Source organism: Apiospora phragmitis, assembly GCF_038363925.1.
Source record: "Apiospora phragmitis strain CBS 135458 chromosome Unknown utg000014l:1.0-1827420.0:1.0-1829600.0, whole genome shotgun sequence".
NCBI lineage: Eukaryota > Fungi > Ascomycota > Sordariomycetes > Amphisphaeriales > Apiosporaceae > Apiospora > Apiospora phragmitis.
Window position 1 is genome coordinate 739,213 of NW_027117414.1, and position 17,727 is coordinate 756,939.

Consider the following 17,727-nt stretch of genomic DNA (forward strand, 5'->3'; position numbering starts at 1 on the left):
AGGGGAAGCATATTGTTGACCAGGTCGCATGATATGCTGGGGACGAGTCCCCGCCTAATGATGCACAGGGTCATGAAGCCAGAACATGTGGGTAAGAGGAGACAAGAAGACCAAGACGCCATGACACGTCGAGGTTGTCGAGTCTGAGAGCCGCTTTTGCCATAACTTGCAGCGAGTCAGTGTCTGGACAGAACCACTCAATCAATGGCTGTTCGTGTTCTATCTGGGGAAGATGGAGAACTTTTTAGTTGGAAGTGCCAGAACCCACAAACAATGCAGCGACATTAGCTGTGCGGGGTTAGTGGAATGCGGGGGAGTCTAGAACAGGGATCCCGACAGGCGACTTCGAACGTCGGCTAGCTTCATCTGACCTAGCCTGCCAGCCCTAGCCAGATTAAACACTCACGAGAGCCAAGGCTTCAGACCAAAGACGTGTCAGAAATAGCAAGTTAGTTTTATGTCGGACGAATGCCGCTCTGGGGTAGCATCCCATCGGTCCCCGTTCGATTGATCCATGGTCCACCTCATCTCAGCTGGGTTCCTTAGCGAACGGCCAGGGGCTCAGGGCAACCGGCAGAAACGTCGGCATCTTTGACGCGCCATTTGGGGGATTCACAGTCGTCCGATCGATTGAACAGACGAAAACCCGCAGGCTTGGTCCTTGGGACTGTCGTTCGACGTCACTTTCTTCTCGGTGGATTTTCGGTCATCTGACAGGCAGGCATGCTGGTCGTGATCCATGCCTTATGAGCATGGAAATGTATTATCTATGTAACAGGGGGGATATGGCCCGACCAGTCTACTACGCCGAATACGTTTTCCCATGCTAGGATCAAAGCTACTTTATATGTCGGGCTTTTGAAAACGGCCGATTAGCCTAGACAGTACCTGACGCCGCTGAGAGGACGTTGTTGGTATCTAAACTCTTGGGAGGCCAGTATGTAGTGGTAGATGTGTATCTCCGCACGTCTAGATGTTGCCAAACAGCACGTCATAGAACCTGGGTAGAAAAAGAAAAAAAAAGGCCCCAGTCATGAAGAGTACCTCATAGCTCGGTACTTAGCTAGAGCAGAGCGCTTGCTGTAGGTTACCAGAACAATAAATACTCATCCAGGGTTAGGCAGTTGAGTAGACGAACCTCCTGGATCTTTTGCTTCGTATATTGACTGAGCATGGGTGCTGACCATAATAAGCCCGGCCAAGAACCTTGGAAGCACTAAAGGGGCGGGACGGCAGCCACGTCACGGGAACTTCAAGCTCGAGTCCTTGGGAGCGAAGATGCAGCCACCTACCTTTCGCTATAACGCGATAAACCTCATGTACGAGTCTTCATTGTCATTGAAAGTCACCCTATCAGTTGCCTTGTAGATAACTCATCTGGTGGTGAATCCAGAGCGCGCCAGGCATGAGAAGAATGCGTTCGGGATAATTGAAGCAAACCGGTCGCCGGGTGCGGTGAGACAGGAATAATTAATCATGTGCGACGATAGTATCCATGGTTCTTACTTACAAATTCAACCAATGAGGACTGTGCTGAGACCCCCGGGCCGTCAGCTGCTATCTACCATTCCCCGTTTTCCCTCCTCGCCCTATCAACAAGACTTCTCGCCCTCTCCGATGAACTACGCGTTACCCCACATCTCCCCCCCTAGATTGATCAGAGTGTAGTGGCAAGTAATGGTAAGACACAGTCCAGTTAAGCGTCATTTGGTTTCTCTCCCGGACCCCAGATTCTGAATCCCCAGTCGTTTCATGGGGTAATCAAGACTCCATACGCTACTCCATTCTACCAGGCCTCGGGTCAACAACCCCATGGGGAAAGAGAAATAACAGGAAGAGAGCCTCCATGCAAGTGGCTCTTGTCGTGATAGACCTGACGTGAGGCCAAGGGTCTTAGACTCGTACCACCCCCATGCTGCAGCTACCGTAGATAGACCGCCAGTAAGATCATTATCCGAGTCGTGTCGCATCGTCGTAGTCGGTCGCCATGTTTAAAACCATCCTCAAGCCCCCCATCTTCTAGCAATGCCGTAATATCTTAAATCCCCTCCTTTTTCTCCTCTTAGATCCACCATTGTCGGCTTCTAATACCTAGACTGTATATTACCTCGTACGGCAACGATAGGCGTTGACTTTACCTATAATAGCACCATCATGGGTAACGAGGCCGAAGCCCCGGTCGACAAGGGCGTCGTGGACGTCGTCGAGGACATCGCCACCCACCACCGCCGCGATGCCGCCGCCGAGTTCCTGAACAAGGTGCCCGAAGGCCGCATCGAGGTCACGCCCGCGGACAACCGACGCGTGCTCCGGCGCATCGACCAGGTCATCCTGCCCATCATGCTGACCGTGTACTTCCTGCAGGCGCTGGACAAGGCGACGCTCGCGTACGCGTCCGTCTTCGGCCTGATCGAGGACACGGGCCTCGCGGGCGACCAGTACTCCTGGCTCGGCAGCATCGTGTACCTGGCGCAGCTCGTCATGCAGTTCCCCCTGGCCTGGCTGCTCGTGCGCCTGCCCATCGCCAAGTTCACGAGCGCCATGGTCCTCGGCTGGGGCCTCACGCTGTCCTGCATGGCCGCCGCGCACAACTTCGGCGGGCTCTTGGCGTCGAGGTTCTTCCTGGGCGCCTTCGAGGCCAGCATCGCGCCGAGCTTCATCGCCATCACGTCCATGTGGTGGAGAAGGCATGAGCAGACGACGCGAACCAGCTATTGGTATGCCATGAACGGCATCACCAACATGGTAAGTTTCTAGCCATGTTCGCTAACGCTTGATCGACAGCTAATAGAATTATGTAGTTCGGGAGTCTACTGACTTATGGCCTTGGTCATATCAAGTCCTCGTCGTTAAAAGAATACCAGGTTCGCGGCTGAAATCTTTCCTTTATGTAACCACCGTGCGCTGACCGATATGTATCTATAGATCATCTTCATCTTCTTCGGTGTTATCACCGTGGCCTTCTCCTTCGTCATGTTCGTCTACATGCCCGACTCCCCCGTCGAGGCGAAGTTCCTCAACGACCACGACAAGGCCATCGCGCTGGAGCGTCTGCGGGCGAACCAGATGGGCGTCATCTCCCGCGAATGGCGCCAGGACCATCTCAAGGAGGCTCTGCTCGATCCCAAGACGTGGTTCTGGTTCTCCCTGATCTTTGCCATCGCCATCCCGTCGGGCGGCATCTCGACGTTCGGGCCGCTCATCATCCAGACCTTTGGCTTCGACCAATTTCAAACGATCCTGTTCAATATTCCCTTCGGTGCTGTGCAGATAGTCTCTACCCTTGGTGGAGCTTACTTGGCTCAGAAGTGGAAGAGGAAAGGCCCTGTCATTGCATTACTTTGTCTTCCCCCAGTCGTTGGGTGTGTGATGCTGCTGGTGTTACCCCACGAAGCTTCCAAGCAGGCGCCGCTTCTAGTTGGATACTATTTGATATCGGTCTATCCCGGCATCAGTAAGTCATATTTCCATACTCCCCAATCCGTCTCTCCCGTAAAGCTATAGAGCTGACAGTCGTTACGAATAGCCCCCCTGATCTACTCCTGGTCAGCACAGAACACGGCGGGTGACACGAAGCGGAAGGTCACGAGCGCCGTAATCTTCATCGGCCAATCCGTCGGCAACATTGTCGGGCCTCAGCTTTATAAGCCGTCGGAGGCTCCTGCCTATAGCCGCGGTTTGACCGCCAACCTGGCCCTCTACATCGTCATCATCGTCCTTTGCGGTCTGACGACACTTTATCTGGTCGCGCTCAATAAGAGCCACTCCAAAAAGCGAGTGGCTTTGGGAAAGAACGCCGTGATTCTTGATACCAGTCTGGACTCGGCGAAGGAAGCTGAGAAAAGGCAAGCTGTCGCCGCCGCAGCTGCTGGCGATAGCGTAAATGGTGGTGCTGTGGAGAACAATGATGGGGATAAGGCTTTCGAGAATACGACGGACCTCGAGAATGAGGATTTCGTCTTTTGCTATTAGTCCTACCTTCGAAAAGGGGCGTTGAAAACAAGTGAAGATATCCATACCTAGTCAATTCAGTGTAAAATAACGAATGAACAGCCAATTGCATACGACTATACAGACTCACGAAGATTCGAAGCTTTGCATGAAGATAATTGTGGTATTTAGGCATCACATAATCTTACAAATCATACAGTAGTCATGACATAGAAAAACCTCCTGAATGAACGACATCCGGTCCCAACGCCCCTGATCCCCTTATTTGACCCCTTTACCCCCATTTCCTAGATATCCAAATCCTCTTCCAAAAGCCCCAATCCACTATCATATCTCCGCCTCTTCCTGTCCTGTCCCGACCTCGCCAACCCGCCCGACAGGAAAGCCCCGGATCGAATCTGCTGCTGCTGCTCAGCGTCCGGGGTCGAGACGCCCGCCTTCCCCCTCGAGCTACGCCGTAGGGGCTGCTTCTGTTTCTTCGGCGTCGTCGCCGCCAGCACGCGCTTGACGGCCTCCCGCGCCGCGCGCCGCTCGGACTCGAGTCCACGGGCGAGGCTCGCGTTCTCGACACGCAGCTGTCGGACCGTCTCGTGGGCGCCGCGGAGCGACTCGTTGATGCTATCGATCTCGCCGCGGAGCTCGGCCACGCGGGCGTCGCGCAGCGCGAGCCCCCGGCCGTGGGCGTGGTTGAGCGCGGCCGTCTCGGCGGCCCGGCGCGCCTGGACTTCGACAAGTTGGGTCCGCAGCTCGGCCGACTGGGCCACGACGGCGGTGAGGCGGGCTTCGAGCTCGCGCACCGCCGCACCGTGCCGGTCCGCCGTCGCTGTCTTTTGTTGTTGGAACTGCGCCTCCATGTCGTCCAGGGCCGCCGTGCGAGTCTCATCGGCCTCGGTCTCGATGCGCTGCACCAGGGCCTCCAACTCGCCCATGTCGCGCCGGTAGCCGTCGACGGTGCCGCGCAGGCGGTCGACACCGACCTCGAGCTCCGCGATGCAGGCGTCGCGCTCGTGCAGCTGGGCGGCGCCCTGGGCCAGGTCGCGGCGGAGGCTGTCCATGGCGCCGACGCGGGCGCCCAGCTGCTGCCGCAGCGACAGCTCGAGCTCGTGGTACTCGTCGATGGCGTCCTCCTGCGCGCGTGTCTTGCGGGCGAGGTCGCGCAGGCGCGTCAGCACGAGGTCGAGCACCTCGGCCCCGCGCGACGACAGCGGCAGCGTGATCTCGCCGGGCGTCAGGTACTCGAGCTCGAGCCGCGCGGACCGGAAGGCCGACGCGAGCGAGGCCACGATTTCGCTGGCGTCGCCGCCGCGGAAGCCCAGCGCACCGAGCGAGGCGTTGAGGTCCAGTAGCGCCGCTGTCTTATCTGATAGGCCCTGCAGCACGCCGTCTAGGTGGGTTTCTAGATTGGCCTCGTGCTCGCAGTCTGGCGTGGTCTGGGCCGCGGCGAGCTTTTCGGCAATACGCGACTTGAGGGTCTCGTGGCTCTCGACAGTGTCGGTAAGCTTGGTGAGCTCACGACGCAGAGAGCCTAGCTCAGCCTCCAGAGCTTCTTTCTCTGGGTCCGGTAGGCGTGCCTGAACACCAACATGCGACGTAGTAGGCGTTGGCGACTTTCCTCTCATGGAACAGGGGCTCGTAGGTATGGTAGGGCTTGTGCAAGGAGGACTCGGGAAAGAAGCCCTCGCGCGGGACGGCGTGCTGCACAGTAGCTCTCCCATGGTAGTGTCGCCGAACCCCTCCCCGTCGTCTCCCATGTAGCTATCCGAGAAGGGATCTCGAGCAGCCAATGTCCAGTCGTACTGAGTTTGGTCGGCAAGGGTGTTCGAACGACTACCCAGTTCGCCTCTGAGTTCCTCCACCTGCTGCTCCAGTTCGTGGATGCGGCTCGTGTCCTGGAGGAAGGTGACATCCCTCAGCCGCTCTATCTCGTCGTCTTTCTCGGCCAGTTCACACCGGAGACATTCGAGTTCTGTTTTGTCCTGCGTCGCTCGCTGTCTCTTTTCTGACTGTATCACATTCATTTCCTCGGAAAGGCCATGGCGTCTTATACGCCGCTTGACGCGGTCGTCCAGTACTGGCGGCAGAGACACAAAGCGTATCTCGTTGCTTGCAGGTGTATTGGCGAGCTCGTCCACATCGTCCTCGTTGAGGCGGGTCCTTGTGGGCGTTGAGCAGCGTCTCCTCTTGGAAAAAGAAGGTGTTGTGGCACCTAGAGAAGAACGGCGGACCATAGGGGTCAGGCCGGTTGAGCCCGAGGTAGTAAAGTCATCATTATCATGAGTGGTGATCTCCGGTCCTGGGTCCGAGAATCTGACTCTTTTCTTGGTTTTTGTTCTGCTGGGGCTCTTCGCAGGCTGAGGCTGCTGATGCCCGTGATTCGGTGCTACTGTGGTGTTGCTGTCCCTCCCACTAACAAGACCTCGCCGCGGGGTTCGCCGCAAGGCAATCGGCAGATCCAAGTTCCCTTCCATGTTTTGGGGATTGCTGCAAGTAGGGAACGACAGTGGGTTAGTTGAACAAGACCATGCGCATGCATGCATATGTGATTCGACAATTGAATCCTTATACTAATGGGATTTCTTGGGATCGTGGTATATACCCCACTGAAGCTCGAGCGCCCTCGCGTGTTCTCTCCAGCATCGGGAAGGTGGAAGTAAACAACAACCCACCCGCGTGAAAGGGAGCCCACCCTGTGATTGTGATGCCTTTTATTTACTTATTGCCTGTCGCGGTCTAGCGGCGTGGCGGGATGCGTCCCTTCCCGGCCAATCGTAGCCTCGACTTCAGGGCATCCCTGGAGAGCTCTTTTCCCACCAGTTTGCATTGACACTGCCGACTAAAAAACTGGGGATTCCAATAACAAAACACCCACCCTTTCTATACTCTTCGTCATTCTACTAGTCTCGCCAGTTGTCATAACGACTGGCACGAGTGTCGCGGTCACGTTCGCGATCGCGGTCGCAGTCGCAGTCGAAGTTGAGCGCGAAACACTCGTAGCGCGACGAGTAGAGACTGGACACCAAAACGCGGTGTTGCGCCTCGCCAAAAATGATTGATTGACTAAACCATCTCGTCTAATAAATAAATCTACTAGGTTACGAGGGTGAAACTACAGAAACATGTTGGCACATACGCGAACTAAGGGATCCGTCTATCCTGGGAAGCTGCTGTCAACCAAGCGCTTCAATATCTTCTCACCAAACTGCCTGGCCTCTGCAAAAGAACAGGTACCATTCGCGCGCCAGATCCGGACACCCTGAATCATGAATTGCCGGGCCACATCGGCAAACCTGACTGTTGAAGACAACAAGAGCTCTACTGGGCCGCTCGGAGCTCAGGGCTGCCCTCCATGATCTGGCCCATGCTCTGGGTGGCCAAAGGTTGACTGATTCGGATTACGTCGCTGCCCTCGCCTGACCCATATTCGAGTCCTCCAATGTTAATTACTTCCAGCACTTCATAAAGTGCCGGAATAAGGGTGAGCGCATTACGCAGTGATAACGACAGGAAGTTACTCGAAATCATGTTGACGCTGTCCTGTTCGCCTTCTTGGTTCACAGAATCATCGTGATACTCTTGGGTTGATGGAGCTCTTTGTCTAGCCCAATACGAGTATGGGCTGTCCAAGGTAGCAGGGAAATTGCTGAGCCATGCCCGGACTTTCCATATTGCATGCCTTACAGGCTGAATCCAAATCTCGTCCTGTGGGTCGTGGGTAATAAGTCGCCCTACGACGATGCCCCGAGTTATCAGATCCTCGAATCGTGGCTGCCCCGCCGTAACTTCGTAGACAGTCATGCCCTTGAAGTCGTCTGGTAGGAGATATCTAAAGGGACACCCTGAGGCGGACTCAAACAGCTGGTCGCCGCTGGCGACCGCTTCCATCCAGAGGTCGAGAAGAGCTGGGCATATCAGAAGAACCTCAAGCAGTGACTTCACATGCCAGTTTAACGGCAGCTGGTTTCTTACTGCTTCGACCGGCATATTATCTCGCCATTTCTGCAACTCGGCAATGTAGCCAGGAAGTAGTCGCTCTGTCTGTGCCTCTGCCTCTGTCTTGGCCTTTGCATCTGCCAACGAGAGGAAGTCGTTGGCACGGTCGTCAACTTTCTGTCTCTTCACGTCAGAAAGGCCAGAGTCATCTCTCGCCAACTTTCTCTTCTTCTCTCCCAACGCCGATGCGGAGCCTGGCGAGGAGACCTCTTCCAGTGAGCTGAACCCATTGGCAGCGACTTTGTCTGACTGCCGGTATAGCTGAGAGGGGTCCATCCTGGACGGCATCAGCATGCGCTGTACCGTATGCTGCTACTGGGCTTGATTCCACGCCCTAGAATGATTGTTGCTGCCCCTGTGGTTCAGACGAGAGCTCTCTCCGTACTGGCTGGGCGATCAAGCAAAAAGTGTAGCACCAGAGATAGTAATTGAGCTGCTGAGAATCCGGTTTCTTATACCAATATCTGTACCCTCAGTTTCTTAGGCCAATTGCTAAGTTCAACTACCTAAAACATCTATCCAGTGCATGTTCTCACACTTGGTGAGTTTCTCCTGGGAAATTTCTAGGTTTTGACAAAGAAAAGTTGTTTGGATGCTGGTCAACAGATCTCTTTGAGTTATAACTTGTTACAAAGCTTCGTGGACAGATAGGCAGATCTTTGCTCTCGATGGGGGTGCCGTCACCCATCTATGTACAAGCGATTCGGAAGAGGCCTTGGAGCGGTTAGTGGACCCCTGCCTATTGTATATAGCTGCCTCAGACAGAGAGTGTTACAGTAACAGTTCCTTTACAGGAGCAGTTGTAGCCTATAAGAACAAAAAGCCATTGTTGTTTTCACTATGGTTGCTTTCCAGCTATGGCTTGAAAGAATGCAAGAAAATCCTCTCCAAGGGCACACTTTGTCATGGGTTGGTAACAACTTCTGCCCGTGTTACTAATTCTGATGAACTGCTCACCGAACCAGGTCCAGTCCACGATGCGACTTCCCTAGATAGTTCATATGCGTGCAACATCGGTCAGGGAGTTAGTATATTCTTCTAATCTAGATTCGCTACATGGGATATTCATAATACTTGCATCGTAAAAGGTCGTACTTTTTGTAAACTCGATCATCTCATTCCTACCACGCCACCAAGCCGACAGCCATCACCCCCGCCAGACCGACGGTCCATCGCGACACCAAGCACGAGCTTGCCGCAGCCCCCTCCTCATCCCCATCGTTCCCGGGCGGCCCCTTCGTCCCCGGCTCGAACTCCCCGCCGCCGTTGTTGCCGTCCTGACTGCCGCTGCCCGACGACAAGTACAATGACCCCAGCTCCGTCAGGCCGCCTTCGTCGTCGAACAGCGAGACCGCGTCCCCCGTCCACGCGTTGGCCTCCTCCCCCTTCCGGAAAACGCCGAACCACGCGTACCCGCCCACGTAGTCCAGGCCGTCGAGGTAGGGGAGTTTCTGGTTCATCATGCGCAGCGCCGCCTCGTCGCCCTGCTGGGGCAGGGCCATCTCCGTGATCCAAAACTTCAGCTGCTGTTTCTCGGACGACGGACTGTTATAGAAGTCGTGTAGCGTGTCCAACCAGCCGACCAGTCCTTCGTACTCGCCGTACCAGTGCACGGCGACGAAGTCGGCGGGGCAGCCCCGGTCCCGGTCCAGGTCCCAGCACGACGCGTTGAAGCGGCGCAGCCAGTCGAGGCCGCGGGGCGAGCCCGTCACGGAGGGGTGGCTGACGTTCCAGGAGCGGCCGCCGGCGCCGGCGCGCAGGGGCGCGAGGCGGTCGAGGTAGGCCCGGGCCGCGTCCTCGGGCTCGATGGCGCTGCCGCCCGAGCCCATGTCGCCGTCGGGCTCGTTGAAGGTGAGCAGGTGGGTCGACGAGTCGGGCAGCCCGTCGAGCCGCTGGCGGAAGTCGTCCCCGTCGGCCACGTCGTCGGTGCTGTGTACGAGGGGCAGGAACTCGACGGCGCGCGTGTCGTGGACCTCGGGCGTGGGCCAGAGCGACCAGGTGTAGTACCAGGCCACGGGGGACTCGGGCGAGAAGAGCAGCTTGTTGTCTGCCTTGTGAGCATCGTTTTGGTACGCCAGCCCCCGCTTGGATTGGGCTTTGTTTTCCTTGTTGTCTGCGTCGACAAGAGGTAACAGATTACATAATAGTAGAGGGAATATGCAGACCATATAGGTCTGGTAGTAGTATAGAGGTCGCATAGTGGCTACTTAGATGGAGATGAACTAATGGTATAGTAGGATCTTGTTTCAAGATGATATGCATAGTCCATTACATATATACCCAAAAAGGCACCCATGTATGCTTTGACCGCTTCGGTACCTAACCTATGTTCTTGAATTTTGAATTTCCATGATCATGCCAAGTCACGTTCTTGGAATTGCCCATGTTCGCTTTGTCGCTAGGGGGTTTGGAGAGCATATGACGTCACCCTGGTTCTTCGTATGCCAAGAGTCCAACTCCGAGACATCGCCACCCCAGCGACACTCGGCGGCACTCAGCCAAGAGGCTTTCGAGATCAGCTGGTGGACTCAAGAACAACACGTATCATCACAAAGGATGAAATTCATCATCTCTATGTTCTCAGTGATCTGAACGATGCATAACATCGCCCATCGGGTGACATGGACATGCATCTACATATCCCAAAAACACGCGCACATTGGGAAATTCACACGGATCATAGTGAAGTAGGTTCAGTTTGTCTTACATAAAAGTTATTAAAGTGCATCTAATCTATCTAGATGAAATCTATATCTATGGGGTATCGTGAACATCAGAAGGTGCGCGACATTCTCATAAAGTCGGTTGTCGCTTTCTCGGACCCAAGTCCATTTGCATGGATCGCATACATGCTGGAAAAGCACATACTGTTGCGCCATCGCCCGGTGCCCGATCTAGGTAATCTACGCGACCCTGACTGTAAACAGGGTCGACATAGGACGCTGTGCTTTTTTCTCATCCTTGTACGTATAGGTACTTGAGAAAGACCGCACAGCCAGGTCAACTGGCATAATCATTCTTTTCGTGAGTGAGAGGGTGACAGATCCATCCGATCACTCGACTCAATGTTTTTTTAAGGGTTGCTGACGTAGCTCCTGGCCCTCCTCAGGTCCTCGTCGTCGGTATCATTCTCGCGGACCATCGAGTTGCGCCCCGCCTGGTGCTGCTTCTCGTTGTTCTCCTCGTCGCCTGAGTAGGCGTATTTGCTCTTGCGGCGGATGGCCTCGCCGTACTTCCAGAACAGGAAGGGGATGCCGCAGCAGGCCAGGCTGATGAAGAACAGCAGCGTGCTGGCCCACTGGTAGCCGAGGCGGTCGTACATCTGCTCGGTGAAGAGCACGACGGCGGCGCCCCAGAAGGATCGGATAAAGGTCTTGGCCGCGAGCGCCGACGCGGCCTGGTGCTGGTAGGTGTCGACCAGGTAGTTGTTGGCCGAGTTGTAGAGGAAGATGAAGCCGAAGCCGACGGGGAAGCCGCCCAGGGCGGGCCCGATCCAGATCAGGTGGGGGTACGAAGTCCAGGCGAAGATGATGAGACCGATGGGGATGAACCAGCAAGAGCACATCATGGGGATCAGTCGGAGCTCGGCCGGGGGGATCCTGCCAGCGTAAGGCTTGATCACCTTGAGGTAGTGTTGGTTTACCCAGGGTGAGCACATGGCAGAAGCAACCACACCCACAGCGACTGGGATGAACATCAATCCCGTAGTGCCAGCGGAGTAACCCTTGCCCTTCTGGAAGATGATGGGGTAGGCGACGAAGAACATGTAGAGCAGGCCGTAGAGCACCGACATGTAAAGGCTGATGAGGAACACAATCAGCTCGCCGAATAGGAGCTGGAATGGCCGAATCAAGAAGATTCGCAGACGTTCCGACAAGGGTCGCAGGTCAAGCTCCTGTTCTGTCACGAAGTCTTTCTTGCCGGACTCCTTCCTCATCTTGGCCGCTCGCTTCTTCAGGATGGTGGGTGCGTAGGTCTCGGGCACGGTGAAGGTGATCAGAACCCATACCACGAAAGACATGATGAGCTGGATCCAGTACAGCCATCTCCAACCCGCAGCATCACTCAGGAAGCCACCAACCAGTGGTCCGATGGCGGGTCCGATGAAGGGGGCCGCGGAGAAAGCCGCCATGGGAATACCTCGCTCCTCCGCATGCCACAAGTCTGCAAGCGTACCTCCGACTAGGGTCATGGGCGCGGAGAAGGCAATACCGTCAAGGGCACGGAAGACCAGGAGTACCGCGGCACCCTTCGCTACAGCACACGGGATGATCCAAACCACAGCCAATAGTAGCGTGCTCGCATATAAGATTCGTCGGCCGTAAATTTCGGAAAGTGGCGCGAAGGCCATAGGTCCTATGATAACGTCAGCCCCTAGTCTACACCCAGAGTACCAATCCGAGAAAGAAATAAGTACATACCGACTCCGAATCCCACAACAAACAACGTGATGGATAGAAGTGCGACCTCTTCGCTCACGTGGAACTCGTCGGCCACGCCTACAATGTCTGCGGTGACAACACTGGAAGCGAATGCGACGACGAAACACGTTATGGCCACGACCATGGTGCAATACCACTTGTATGCCTTGCTCCAGTTCTTGGGGTTCTCCGGATCTTGTTCGACAAAGGTAACTAGCTGATAGTTGGTCTGTCCATTTGGCTCAGGCGGGCCCTCGATAGTCCCCGTGATGGTTTCTTCCAGGTATTCATTCAAGTTTGCGTTGGCCGAAAGAGTTCTGTAGGGCAGGGTGAGGTCGACATCGGGGCCGACGGTGCTTCTCACGGACTCCCGCGTCTTGGTCCGCTGGGGCGCATCGGCCGCGTCGACGGCAGCGGTGCTGGAGCTGGAGCTGGAGTCGACCGGGGCGGGCTCCCGCTCGGGGATCTGTACGTGCTCCATGGTGTATGGTGTTATTGTCTTGTCAATATCCGGTGGATAAGAGAAAGTAGACAAGAGAGCGTCTTGATTGCGTACGAGTACGATGCCTGGCCATTGTCTTGAAGGGGGGGCCTTCTCTCTTTTAAATGCTTTCTCAATCTCGCCTACTACGGCCTCAAGGGGGGGCCAGGAGCCACCCCTGCGGGACTATGTCGATCTAGGTTGACTGCCGACTAGCTGTCGAATGAGGAGGCCAGGATCCGGCTCGGACAGCATTGTTTACAGTAATTTGAGTCAAAGTCACACCAGAATACAAGAGCCTCAAGCCTCAAGCCGAAGGGGGCACGGCCGATAGCGGGGATCATTCGGCGTTTCGCGACTTCGCGCCTTCATGAAGGTGAAGGAAGATGCGAGAGTTGAGAAAAGTTGATAAAAAGGTCCCACAATAAGGGTCGTGCCAAGGCTTCTGGCTGAAGTCACGATAAAAGATTGCAATGCGACTTGCGAGATGGCTGAAAGCTGTCGCACGCGCAAGTGACGTCGACCTGCCCTCATAACGAGGCCATGATCGACGGGGATCGCGACTCACGATGAGGACAGATGAGGAGATAAGGGGAAGCGTTGGAGAACCGATCAGCATACGGCAGGAGAAGACGTCACTCTCCCATGCCCGGGGATAGAGAGAATATTCATGAATGGCATTCCAGTCGTCGCAGTCGTCGGCGATGCGAAGGCTTTGAAGAGGGTGAAATTGTCATTTCGGGAAGCAAAAAGCTGTTCAGCGATTAAAAGATTTTGGGTGGATCGAAATACCGAACCCTCCCGAGTGCTTGGCTTGGGGATCCACCGGGCCACAAGCCATGCCACGAACCACTTTAGCCCTACAGCTGTTGCCCAGACCACTGGCCGGACCGACTGGGTTCTGCTATTTCGGTGTCCATTCGAGACGAGAGCCTTAGAAGTCGACGACGCTCCCAACTGGACGCGACACCGAAAACCCAGGTTCCGGATTCTAGGCCCTAGCCCTGTTTCAGCTGCAACTACATGCCACCTACTCATCAATCTATCTCAAGCAGCAAGTTGGGCTGGATAGCCGCGTCCTTCAATGGCGAGAGGTATTACATATTTGCCTGGCTATTGTACATACTCCTCCAAGAGCACTTTCTTGTGTTTCACCACGTACGTAAACGGGCAACTCCATTGTATTGCCAAGCAAGTGAAACCTCCTCTTCCAGTGGGACTTTTGCTTTCTCCAAGCGAAGACCCCGATATTCATTGTGCTTACTGACTCGTACCTCACTGTGGCTCGCTCCCGTCGCCCGAAGCCCGTGGGCCTCCGTAGCCCCGAAGTAGCGAAGCAGAAAGAACTCTGCACATCGCAGCAGAGCAATGCAGTCAGTCATGGTCGCTTTCGATCACAATCATTGTGTAATTCGAGTCGGACTCTGTGTAAGTATGACTTCACCATGCAAGATGCCCACGAGCATCACCATAGGTAGTTAGCATGTAGGCATGCCTGTTACGTAAGGGTAACTCTGATCAACCACAAAAAGGGGCACATCTTCTGGGCAGATCGCATTGGAATACTGGTTCGATGCTACCGCATTGGCAGCACCACGCACACGCGTCTTATCGGCGAAATATCGTTGGGCCGCAGCACAACGCTGCTACCTCATCAGCGCTCCCCATCTTTTACCTTAGCACCCGCAGCCATCTCGAGTACAATGTAGGTAGGGTCTTGAGGGAGCTATATTTAATGTGACCAGTCTTGGGGAAGACTCCGAATGCGCCGCCGTCTAGAAACTCATGCCCTTCACCTGCAAGACACGCTGCCCTTGAAAGAAACCCGAAACAAGTAGCAATGGGATCTTATCGCGGTTATCTAATAAACCACGTTGGTGCTTTGTTGGGGTCGGGTTTCTTGGGCACTTCAGTGGAGTCCAACATGATGTTTTGACGTAATCCCAGGCCGGGCCTGACTGTGATCGGATTTGGACCCTGGCTGCAGAACTTGTCTAGAACATTGGGACGTAAGTACTCATGCTTTTAGCCTGTTGCCTGGTTGCCTGAAGTCAGCTTATATAGACCGAAAGCATTCGGCACCCGAAACCCCTAGTACTAACCTAGTTGGTGCCGGCAAAGAGCAATCTTCTTGTTGCTATGGCTGCAACCACTATGCTAATGCGCTGGTTCGAGGCGGCTCGCTTCGGCGATAAGCTAACAGGAGCCAGACAGGGGCAGGGCAGCATGGATAAGAGTGTTATGGATGTATAAACATTATTACCTGATTTAGGTATGTGTAAGTCTAAGTCCTAAGATTCTAATAATTCTAAGACGATTCTAGGCTTGCTTCTCCTCGTCGAATTCTTTTGCAATCTTGGCCATCTTCGACAACTCGTGGTTATGATTGTCCGCGAAATCCTTATTCGCCTGCTCGTTTTTGCCGGCAACCCAGATGGTGTTCCGGCAAATGGCCCGCACATAGTTAATAAAGACAAATATCCACGTGGCGATGAGGAGGATAGTCATGATGGCCCCCACCCATTTCACAGCGGTACTTTCGAGGGTTTGCCCGATGGTAATGGTCGCGATGGTAAAGCCCACATTCGGGAAGACAAAGGCCCACCAAGTCAGGGAGAATTTCAACTCCCTCCAAACCTGCAGGCAAGCCAACGTGGTTATACACCAAAACCACAGGCTGAGCGACCAGATGAAAATACCCGTGACGGCGGCCAACACCTTCAGGATCTGTACCGTCATCTCGGCGTCGCCCCAGTATCCCTGGGTTGTTGGGAAGCTTTTCGCCATTCCGATCAACGCTAACGCTGTGAAAGCCGGCGGGCCAACAGCGATGTACATACCCGGTCGTGACTGGACAGCGGGGAAGCCGAATTCGATCATCCGCCGGCAGTACAACGCGTACATGCATAGCGAAACCAGCATGCCCAGGCCCTGTGCTGTCACGCCAGCGACGATCATGGGGACCGCATGTTCCGGGGGTTGGTGGGATGCGCCAGCGGATGCGATTGTCCCCGAAAGCATGAAGGGGAAGATGGGAAGGTCCCATGCAGGTGTCATGTCTGCCGCCTTGAGTTTAGGGGAGGTGAACAGCATTGTGTACTGGCCGACGGCGATGAGCCAACCCACGGCAAAGTAGATCCAGAACAGAACCCGGTAGACCACTACTAGCCACGGGCCACATTCGGGTATACCATATCGTGCAATACCGACTATAATGGATGCCAGACTAAGCTGGGCCGTTCCCAGGAACAGGCCCTCGGTCGGGGAGGTGATGGACTTTTTGAGGGAACCGGAAAATCGGAGGAACCGGGTGACCATGCACATCGTGATGAAGGAAAATACGACGAGGTCGAAGATATAGAAGACCTTTCCTATTGTCTGAAGGCCACGGAAGTTGAAGGGTTGGGTCTGCTGTGCGAGTAATAATGATATACCGCCGGTCGACATCGGGAAGGTGAAGTTGGCCCATGTGAAATGCTCTAACCGGTCCAGGAATCTAACCTTCCTGACCTGTTTCAGCTCCTCGTTCCTGGTATCATCGGAGTCATTTTGACTGTCGTATTCGTCGTTACGTCGTCGCCACATTTTTAGTGATGACTCGGTAGTTGTTTAACCAGCCCGATATAAGTTGAGTGTAAAAATGTTGTTGTAGTTGCGCAGTGGGAGTTGCGGGTGGCTGTTGGGTATATCAAGGAACCAAGCATGGCACGATTTCCGGGTGACAATGTACAGACATATCAGGATTTCATTGGCAGGAGTCGATGATAACATATTCATCTCTCGAGAGACGGTAGACCCGGGTTCGCCCTGATGTTGCAGTGGAGAAAGTTCTCAGAAATGGGCCCGCAGAAGGACCGCTGCGAAGAGCAGTCATCTTGGATAAAGGTTTTCGCCCCATAATATGGCCGTGACTGTTGAATGTTTCGAATGAGAGTCGTATGTAAAAGACAGCTAAGTCTGCCGATGATGATAAATGTGAAGGGATTTCCGCCCAAGCAACGTGTTGTCGGGGCAGTGGCTGGGCCTCCTTTTCCATCCAACCCATGGCCTTAATCTCGAGTTGGTGCGACGGGAACAGCCAATCAAAAAGACATGAGCTCAAATTACGCTGCGACTCTCGGACACCGGTGTCGTGCAGGTGTTTGCCCGACAGTCCAGCGCACACCCAGAATCTACTCTCACCTTCGAAAGTCGAGATCATGACTGGCAGACTGGATGACCAAGCTCGGGACTGCCCACAATTGCCCGCCGCTAGAAAATGCGGTGGAGGCCGATGCAGGCCGGGGCCCAGCGCTGGGCTCACTGACGTCTTTCAGGATCCCGCACCAAGGCACCAGATCGATTAGTATCCGTTTCTCGACCCGAACACCCTGGCACTCGGAGCAAAACTCTGTGAACTGACGTACCTGATTGTAACTGATACTGGCTGGTGCGGACTCTGACGACATCGAGTGCGCACTGTTCAATTGCGCCGTCGGGTAGTGACAAGAAACGAGACTCGCGAGAGCGTCAGCCAGGTTAGCATGTAAAAACAACTGCAGATTCACGGCATTGTTTGCCGGTCTGGCTCCTGTTCAATTACGCGAGAGTCTAGAACCCAACACGAAGGAGATGTTGGCATGTTCAGGGCCCGCCTTTTCTATTTCGGGACCTTCCTACTGCTTTAGCTGGTACAACATTGCAATCGAAGCATCTCGTACACGCGTGGCGCATGGGTACGGAGTAGAGGCGGGATCTCCGAGCCGTCGCAAGTCCGCCGGGCGAAGACTTCTGGCGATTGGGCCGAAACGCGCAGACTCGCTTTGGGTTTGGGCGCTTGTCTGGAATTGCTTTGGTCTCTCGTATGTTGAATGCGAAAGCCCCGCCAAGAATCAATCCACGGTC

At 54.7% G+C, this 17,727-nt stretch overlaps 6 protein-coding genes across 6 annotated transcripts; 1 reads left to right on the forward strand and 5 right to left on the reverse strand.

Moving 5' to 3' along the window:
- Positions 1 to 2,154: 2,154 nt before the first annotated feature.
- On the forward strand, positions 2,155 to 3,972 carry PG994_014865 (uncharacterized protein; the record flags this gene model as incomplete). Its single annotated transcript, XM_066866274.1, has 4 exons — positions 2,155 to 2,745; positions 2,802 to 2,864; positions 2,926 to 3,454; positions 3,527 to 3,972. 4 exons carry the CDS (start codon positions 2,155 to 2,157, stop codon positions 3,970 to 3,972), a joined length of 1,629 nt encoding a protein of 542 aa, XP_066707950.1.
- Positions 3,973 to 4,238: 266 nt separating this feature from the next.
- On the reverse strand, positions 4,239 to 6,419 carry PG994_014866 (uncharacterized protein; the record flags this gene model as incomplete). The annotated part of the gene is made up of 1 exon (XM_066866275.1): positions 4,239 to 6,419. The coding sequence occupies one exon, from the start codon at positions 6,417 to 6,419 to the stop codon at positions 4,239 to 4,241; it is 2,181 nt and encodes a 726-aa protein (XP_066707951.1).
- Positions 6,420 to 7,263: 844 nt separating this feature from the next.
- On the reverse strand, positions 7,264 to 8,217 carry PG994_014867 (uncharacterized protein; the record flags this gene model as incomplete). Its single annotated transcript, XM_066866276.1, has 1 exon — positions 7,264 to 8,217. One exon carries the CDS (start codon positions 8,215 to 8,217, stop codon positions 7,264 to 7,266), a length of 954 nt encoding a protein of 317 aa, XP_066707952.1.
- An 845-nt stretch (positions 8,218 to 9,062) lies between these two features.
- On the reverse strand, positions 9,063 to 10,139 carry PG994_014868 (uncharacterized protein; the record flags this gene model as incomplete). The annotated part of the gene is made up of 1 exon (XM_066866277.1): positions 9,063 to 10,139. The coding sequence occupies one exon, from the start codon at positions 10,137 to 10,139 to the stop codon at positions 9,063 to 9,065; it is 1,077 nt and encodes a 358-aa protein (XP_066707953.1).
- An 875-nt stretch (positions 10,140 to 11,014) lies between these two features.
- On the reverse strand, positions 11,015 to 12,843 carry PG994_014869 (uncharacterized protein; the record flags this gene model as incomplete). The annotated part of the gene is made up of 2 exons (XM_066866278.1): positions 11,015 to 12,297; positions 12,363 to 12,843. 2 exons carry the CDS (start codon positions 12,841 to 12,843, stop codon positions 11,015 to 11,017), a joined length of 1,764 nt encoding a protein of 587 aa, XP_066707954.1.
- A 2,319-nt stretch (positions 12,844 to 15,162) lies between these two features.
- PG994_014870 (uncharacterized protein) lies at positions 15,163 to 16,428 on the reverse strand (the record flags this gene model as incomplete). The annotated part of the gene is made up of 1 exon (XM_066866279.1): positions 15,163 to 16,428. The coding sequence occupies one exon, from the start codon at positions 16,426 to 16,428 to the stop codon at positions 15,163 to 15,165; it is 1,266 nt and encodes a 421-aa protein (XP_066707955.1).
- Between the last annotated feature and the right edge of the window lie 1,299 nt (positions 16,429 to 17,727).